Below are 8,226 nucleotides of genomic sequence, written 5' to 3' on the forward strand. Positions count from 1 at the left end.
TTACTGATATGGGCTAAGGTTGACAATTAGACCAAACAAATGTAATTCTCTAAAAACAAATGACTACCTTTTCAAAATAGACAAAAAGCCCAAGACTAGCCATTATGATTTATGACCCAAGTCTAAACTCTCCACCCACGTGTAGTTCAAAACCTACAAGGTCTGACCTACCCTCACAGTTGTGTACATCAAAGGTTAAACCTCAGTGTTTGTCATTTATCCTTAAAAAAGGTTAAAGCTCTGTGCAACTAAATCTTGTATTATTAAGTAGATTATAAATATTTAAAATAGTAATTAGTATTTAGAGTGTAGACTGTGGAGTAATTTATCTTTATATTTTTTTATCTTTTTCTTTTTGTATGGTACTTTACTTTCAAGAAATAAAGTATTGGGTAAATTTTTTTTTTTTCACTTTTTTTTTCTCTTTTAAATTTTATATTATTAAGTGGATTATAAATATTTAAGATAATAATTAATATTTAGAGGGTAGATTGTAGAGTAATTTATATTTATTTTTTTTCATTTTGTATCGTACTTTACTTTCAAGAAATAAAGTACTGGGTAATTTTTTTTTTGTAAATTTATATTATTAAGTGGATTATAAATATTTAAGATAGTAATTAGTATTTAGAGTGTGGAATGTGGAGTAATTTATTTTTATATTTTTTTTCCTTTTTGTATGATATTTTAATTACAAGAAATCAAGTAATGGGTAATTTTTTTTCACTTATTTTTATCTTTAATAAAAAAAATGTCAAATGGTTAATTCAAATTTGCTAGACTACTAGAAAAATATATATTTAGTAAACTAAGTTTAGCACAATTACTTTGAGTATCTTAGTGGTTGAGGGAGTTCTTTTAAGAAATTCCTCAATAATATCTCAGAATCAATCTTTCATACACTTCCTATATATTTTTTTGTTATGAATTATGAGTTATTGGGCTGGGCCAATTAGTTAGGCCAATGGGTTGGGCAACGGGTTGGGCTACTGGGCTAGCCCACTGGGTACCCATGGGCATAAAAACTAGCCCACGACTTGACCTATTGGGCTAGTGGGCTACCCATGGGCCTCAATAACAACGGGCTGGGCCACCCATTAGCCAGGTGGGCCGTCGGGTTTCTGGGTTGGGCTATAGGCCGTTGGCTATTTGATGACCCTTATGTCCACAACATTACTCCAGGGTCTGTTTGGATTAAACTTATTGTTACTGAAACTGAAAACTGAAAATTGAAAACACTCTAGCAAAATAATTTTTAAATGTGTGAATAGTACCGTGAGACTCATTTTTAATGAAAAAGTTGAGATTTGTGGATCTCATAAACAGTACATGGGACCCACTAACAGTGTCATAGCAGACAAATATGTGGACGTTGAAAGTGGTGTGGGTCCCATGTACTGTGCACGGGACCCACTAGCAGCTGTGTTCACGTGCTTCTGGGTAAAAAAAAATAAAAAATAAAAAACGCAAACACAAACGCAAGATTCATCTCAGTGTATGTTTGGATAGCACGTTTAAGTGCTGCGTCTGCGTTTTCTCTCTCTCTCTCTTTTTTTTATTTTTATTTTTATTTTTTTTTTCAGCCGCAACTGTTGACCAGTCTTTTGTGAACAGTGCATAAATGCACTGTTCACGAGTCCCACAAACTCCACTTTTTATCAACTTTTTCATTAAAAATGGGTCTCACGGTACTATTTACACATTTAAAAATTATTTTACTATAGTGTTTTCAATTTTCAATTTCAGCAAAATAAATTATATCCAAACTGACCCTCAATCCAAACCGCACCTATATGTACATATGCCACCCACATCATCATTTTATTGACGCTACCTAACGGTCATAGCTTAATTAAATCCTCAATGCTCAAACACAATAGTCCTTTCCAAAAAAAAAAAAAAAAATCACAATAGTTAGTTTCAGGCCACAAAATCAAATCTCATCTCCTCTAACTCTTCTCCCACCGACACATACGCTGCCGCAAACGTAGCTGCTGGAGCAAGAAGAACTCTGAGAATAATAAGATTCAGGTATATGTCTTCTCGCCACTTTTTATTTTTATTTTTATAATTTAAATAATTACTTCCTTATTTATCCTACTAGTTTAGAAAATTCAAAGAGAACTTATAGACTTGGTGGAGTAGTATTTTTAAGAAGCAAGTAGAATGAGGGTTGTAAATAATACAATGCATAAGGCTTAAAATGATCTTGTTTAATTTCAAAATAAACTTAAACTTGCTGAAATTTCAGATCAGTCAAAAGATATGCTTGCTACTAACAAAATTACAATTTTAACAAGCTAAATTAGTCATAAGATATGCTTTCTAGATGTTCCAGATCTGTTGGTGAGAATGTCAAACTAGGATTGATGATAAAAATAATAATAATAATAATAATAATAATAATAATAATAATAATCTCAGACTAGATTGATGACAGTAAGCATGACTAAAAGTTCACCATGAAGTTTGATATTTCTATTGCTTTGTTGTGTAGTTGTGCCCTTCGCTTTTTAATGACTTTTTAAGATTCAAATGGGTTTTTAAGTGTTTTTATTGTCTGGATTTTTCTGCTAATGTTTGCTGCAGCTTATTCTCAATTTTTTTTCTCAGATAAATGGTTTTGAATTCTTAAAAGGAAAACTGCACTACCATCTTGACTGAATTCTTGGGAGTATGTGGCCAGAGTTAGTGAACAATCTGTCATTGTATGCCGACATGGAAATCAAGCCTAAAAATCCTGTATTTTGGAGAACTGAATCATGAACAAGGCAGTTTTTATGGCAAGGTGAAGGGTTTCCAAAAGAAGTTTTTAAGCGAAGTTAGGGAATTATTGCCTTAATTTGTAGAACAAAATGATGAGCATCAGCATCAAGTCTAATTCCATAGTCATTCCAAGCGAGCCTACTCCAAGTGGCCTATTGCAGTTATCTGAGAGTGATCAAGTAGCACAGTGGACTCATGCACCAGCCATACACATTTACAAATCCAACAACAACATCCCATTTTCATTTGAGAAGATGAAAAATGCATTAAGTCGTGCATTGGTTCACTTCTACCCCCTTGCTGGCCGGCTACGCTGGATAGAAGGCGGCCGGCTAGAACTTGATTGCAATGTAATGGGAGTGCAAATATCGGAAGCTTATGCTGACGTAAAATTGGATGAACTTGGTGATTTTGCACCAACTGGTGTAGTCGAAGATCTTGTCCCCAAGATTGATTATACTACTCCAATTGAGGAGTGGCCTTTGTTCCTGGCACAATTGACAAGATTTAGCTGTGGTGGCATTTGTGTTGGAACAGCCGTATCTCATACCATGGCTGATGGACTATCTGCAACTAACTTCATCAACTCATGGGCAAAGTTGGCTCGAGGATGCGATTTGGAGGACAATGAGATACCATTTCTTGATCGAACTGTGTTGAGATCAAGTAAACCGCTTATGAAGCTGCGCTTTGATCACATAACGTACACCACAAAGTCACCACTCATGATCGGGAGCTTGGATGCCAAGGAAGAGCAAAAGAAGGAAACTAGTGTGACCTTATTAAAACTTACTAGAGAGCAAGTTGAGGGACTAAGGAACAGAGCCAATAATGAAACCCCATATCAAGAAAATGGGGTGTCAACAATAAGGCCATATTCTAGATACGAGGCTATTTCTGGCCACATGTGGAGGTGTGCTTGTAAGGTACGTCGTGTAGCTGATCATGACAATCAACCTACAAGGGTTCGCATTTTAGTTGACATTCGCAACCGGTTAAATCCACCTCTCCCTCAACAATATTTTGGAAACGCAATTTGTGCTACAGTGACATCAACATGTCTCTACGGCGACCTCTTGTCCAAGCCACTGGGTTATTCTGCTGGAAAACTAAGGGAAGCCATTGAGACAGTGACAGATGAGTATATAATGTCTAATCTTGATTTTATAGCAAGTCAGAAACATGTTGGTGGTCTGAGGAACAGCTTTCACATTCGAGGACTCGGCACAGAAGCACCTTTCTTAGGGAATCCTAACCTTTCTCTTGGTAGCTGGATGAATCTACCAGTCTATGACACAGATTTTGGATGGGGAGAGCCTACATACGTGGGTCCAGGGTTGTTAAATATGGATGGTAAATCATTTATTTTGCCAAGTCCCCTTAATGATGGATCTCTCATCATAGCATTTCGTTTACAAACACAACATATGGATTCTTTCAAGAAATTCTTCTATGAGGATCTTGCTATATGAACCGAAATATCTCAGGACAACACAGGACCAGCTGTGGATGTGCAAAGTTGCATGAGTGCTTGGACTCAACAAAGGATAAAAGCTGATGAAGTGGAGTTGGATGTGCTGGACTAGTTCTTAGTTATTTCGCAAGGATTGGTAGCAGTTGATTAGTTGATAGGATTTGTCAATAATGCTCCCTATCTTTTAGGAAGAAATGGTAGCAGAAGATTTAACACTAGGTGTTAATCTATTGCTATTTTAAATTATTAGATATGAATGGTTCCTTTAATTTAAAAGTAGCTGGATGAGACACATCCTATTTTTGTAGTTCTGCTATTTATGTAAGTTGATGTGCAAAATAATGGCAAGCAAATTTAAACCAAAATTTCTCTCTTTTGGGGGCCAATTGATGATTCAAGATTTAGTTCTGCTATTTATGTAAGTTGATATACTTTGTCATTTGATATTTAAAAATATTTACTTATAGCGTTATACAAGCAAGAATAATGTTCGTATTTTGGAAGTCTTTAACTCTTAACACCTAGCCATATTCTATAGAATTTATTACAAACTAGTCTCAAACTTACGCGATGCGTGGAAATAGATAATTTTATTTTAGTCATGGTATAATATATAATTTGTTCTCTAAATTTTGAGGAAAATAATTTGTTCACCCAGAAACTCAAAACAATTTCTAAAATTATTTTTCATTTATCTATCTCAAAAAATATATCATAATTTTATTATTTGGACTTATTTTTCTAGTACAACTAAACTGTTTGAGTTTTAAATATATTATTCAAAAATTTCATTGTCTTAAAAAGAGATTATTATAATTATAATTTTTCTCATCATAGGAGTAGTTTCAAACTATCGATCGAATTTTGTTTACTAATATAGATGCATGAGATTGGAACTGCATATTTCTTAGACATTTCTAGGAGACTATACCACATTACAAATTTAATATTTAAAATAATATGTAGGAAAAAAGTAGACTTTATGTCTAAAATTGAACACTTCATCTATCGAAATGAAAGAAAATAATTTGTATAACAATATAAAGAGAACATGATCTAATTTTTTTTTTTAATGCATATAGTTTTATTTATTAAGATTTAATTGTCTTTAATTGGATTTTCATATCGTATTTTTGTTGCTACGCTCCTGTTGAGCATTCTCATTTGTTACATCATTGACCACATCATTATTCTTGTTATTATTTATTTTTTACTTTTAATTTTTTGACAATATTAAATATATAAATATATAAATATAATGGCTTTACAAATTCATATTAGGCAGTTTTAACTTTACATATTCATTTACTTTAATTTTGATATTGTGGGGGCTGTTCGATCAATAGGCCCATTAAGTTCAGGATTGTTGGGCCTGTGGCCCATCCGAGGATGCATATACGTCCGAGGAGGCCAAGTCAGGTCATAAGGTAATTATTGAAGGGGGTGGTAGTCAATATCACGAGGATAGAGTTCTATATCTGTCCGAGGACGCCATACTCCTCGGCAGTATGCGTCCGAGGACGATCAGGACGCGGTCTTGTTACAACCAGACCTCAGAACTAAGTCACCACTAAAGATAGAATAACCGACCAAGGATGAAAGAGATAAGGCAAACAAATATCTATAACTACAGCTGCCTCCACATTAATGACCTCTCAACTAACTCTCTGGCCGCATTAATGTGGAGGTGATACCTGAACAGTAAGGAAGCAGCCTTATAGCTGTCCATAGGAAGTTCCAGAAGGTGCTAGATGGGACAGAAAGAAATTCTCCGAACCCAACCTACACGTGTGCGGTGAGGATGGAACACAAAGGGGGGTATATAAACTGAAAGAAGTACATGCAGAAAAGGGGGGATCGGAACAGAAAAGAAAAGAAAGAAAAACACAGACAAAAGAAGAAGAGCAAAAAGAGAGAAAAAGAACTGTATCGATTATCAAAGAAAACGATCGTTGTGCCAACTCTAGACTTTCAATATACGTGAGAGTGAATCTTTTTATTATACAAAAGTTAACCTAGTTCTTTACACTCACGCTCTACAAATCATATTGTTTGGGCCTTTTTATGCGCGAACCCAACACTATTACGGGTCGTTACAAATCGTGTCCTTACAATTGGCGCCGTCTGTGGGAAGAGCTTGTGTTAGCTTAGAGGACTTCCGGTGCAACGTTTCTGATGGAGGAAGTGGGTCCACATCACCCCGCGGTGGGACCGCACCAGGAGAATGTCAACCTGCACCAGGCAGAGTTAAGGGGCTCTCAGCATGGTGGTTCTCGAAGGAGTCCCGAACGAAGAGAAGGCCATGAAGGGAGTGTACGTACAACTCATACAACCAGGAGCCACTCTCGGGGGAAGAGTCACGTCTCCCATACGAAGCATGATGGGAATCTGTAACGTGAGATTGCAAATTTGAAGAGAGAGTTGCGCCATGCACGGCGGGAGCGTTCCCCACCTTGCTTCGAACCATCATCTGAGGAGTCGGATAGAACTAGTTATAGGCGGAGATCAAGAACTCCGCCAAGCGAGACTTTCTCCTATGAAGAGGAGCACTGCCATCGATGTAAGCGTAGAAGTCTAACTAGCAGGGGCCTGGGAAACGATGCCATGAACAAAGCCTTGAGTCAAATTTCCAAGTCGCCCTTTACGAGAAACATAGACGATGCTACTCATCCTCAGCGGTTCCATCAGCCTACGTTCTCTCTGTATGATGGTCATTCAGATCCGGTAGAACATGTAAGCTATTACAGCCAGAAGATGGCTATTTACTCCAAGAACGAGGCTTTGATGTGCAAAGTTTTTCCATCGAGCTTGGGTCTGACGGCGATGAGGTGGTTCAATGGCTTAAGGGCCAATTTTGTTGGATCTTTCAAAGCACTGACTCGGGCTTTTGGTGCTCGCTTTATTACATGCAGCAGGACTCCTCGGCCTTTGGGATCCCTGCTGACTTTGTCTGTGCGAGAGAGGGCAAGACTCTCAAGAATTACTCGGATAGGTACTGGGAAATGTTTAACGAAATAGAGGGAAAGAACGATCCAGTGGCTCTAACCACTTTCAAAGCTGGTCTCCCAGCTGATCACGATTTGAGGAAATCCTTGACTGGTAAACTTGTCACCAGTGTGCGCCAACTGATGGACAGAATAGATAAGTACAGAAGGGTAGAAGAAGATCAACTTCAGGGGAAAGAAAAGGCCAAGGTGATCCCTCAAGAGAGGAGGGATTTCAGGTCGGACCGTTATAATAACAGCCGACCACGGAGGGATTTTGGTGGGCAGTCGGGTTCGGCGGACGCCCAGGTTGTTAATGCCGCATTCCGAGAGCCAGTTCAGCAGGTTTTGGAGAAGATAAAGAACGAGTCATTCTTCAAATGGCCGAACAAGATGACGGGAGAGCCTAGAAAAGGCAACCCGAGTTTGTATTGCCATTATCATCAGGATCATGGGCACATGACGGACAACTGCAGGAATTTATGGGACCACTTGGAACAGTTGGTCCGTGAAGGGAAATTAAAGCAACTCTTGCATCACTCCAGTGGAAGGGCGAGCCAAGCAGGTTTCGAGGTGCGTGGGGACGCTTCATCAAGGCTCCCCCTGGGTACAATTAACGTTATCTTTGCAGCCCCGGGAAGGATTGGATCTTGCCCCTCCAGAGTGTTGTCGGTGTCCCAATCCGCAGCCGAGGATCATTCTCAAGCATTGAAGAGATCCAAGAGGTGTGTCCCCCTGATTTTGGGCTTTTCAGATGAGGATATGGTTGGGACCACACAGCCCCATGAGGATGCTTTGGTGGTAACGTTGAGGATTAGCGAGTACGATGTCAGAAGAGTGATGGTTGATCAGGGAAGCGCTGTGGATGTGATGTATCCAGACTTGTACAAGGGACTAGGTTTGAAGCCAGAGGACTTAACATCCTATAATTCTCCTCTAGTAAGTTTTGAGGGAAGGTTGGTCACTCCCAAGGGGCTAATCAGGCTGCCCGTGCAGTCAGGT

At 38.3% G+C, this 8,226-nt stretch overlaps 1 protein-coding gene across 2 annotated transcripts; it reads left to right on the plus strand.

The window, feature by feature from the left end:
• Positions 1 to 1,844: 1,844 nt before the first annotated feature.
• Positions 1,845 to 4,613, plus strand: LOC115969064 (spermidine hydroxycinnamoyl transferase-like). 2 transcript variants are annotated; one of them, XM_031088628.1, is made up of 2 exons: positions 1,845 to 2,031; positions 2,590 to 4,613. In XM_031088628.1, the coding sequence occupies exon 2, from the start codon at positions 2,856 to 2,858 to the stop codon at positions 4,236 to 4,238; it is 1,383 nt and encodes a 460-aa protein (XP_030944488.1). In that variant the 5' UTR covers positions 1,845 to 2,031; positions 2,590 to 2,855; the 3' UTR covers positions 4,239 to 4,613. The 2 variants fall into 2 exon arrangements, with proteins under 2 accessions (XP_030944488.1, XP_030944487.1); XM_031088627.1 differs by having other exon boundaries at positions 2,614 to 4,613.
• The last annotated feature ends 3,613 nt before the right edge of the window (positions 4,614 to 8,226 follow it).

The sequence above is a fragment of the Quercus lobata genome, chromosome 11, assembly GCF_001633185.2.
Source record: "Quercus lobata isolate SW786 chromosome 11, ValleyOak3.0 Primary Assembly, whole genome shotgun sequence".
NCBI classification, from domain to species: Eukaryota; Viridiplantae; Streptophyta; class Magnoliopsida; order Fagales; family Fagaceae; genus Quercus; species Quercus lobata.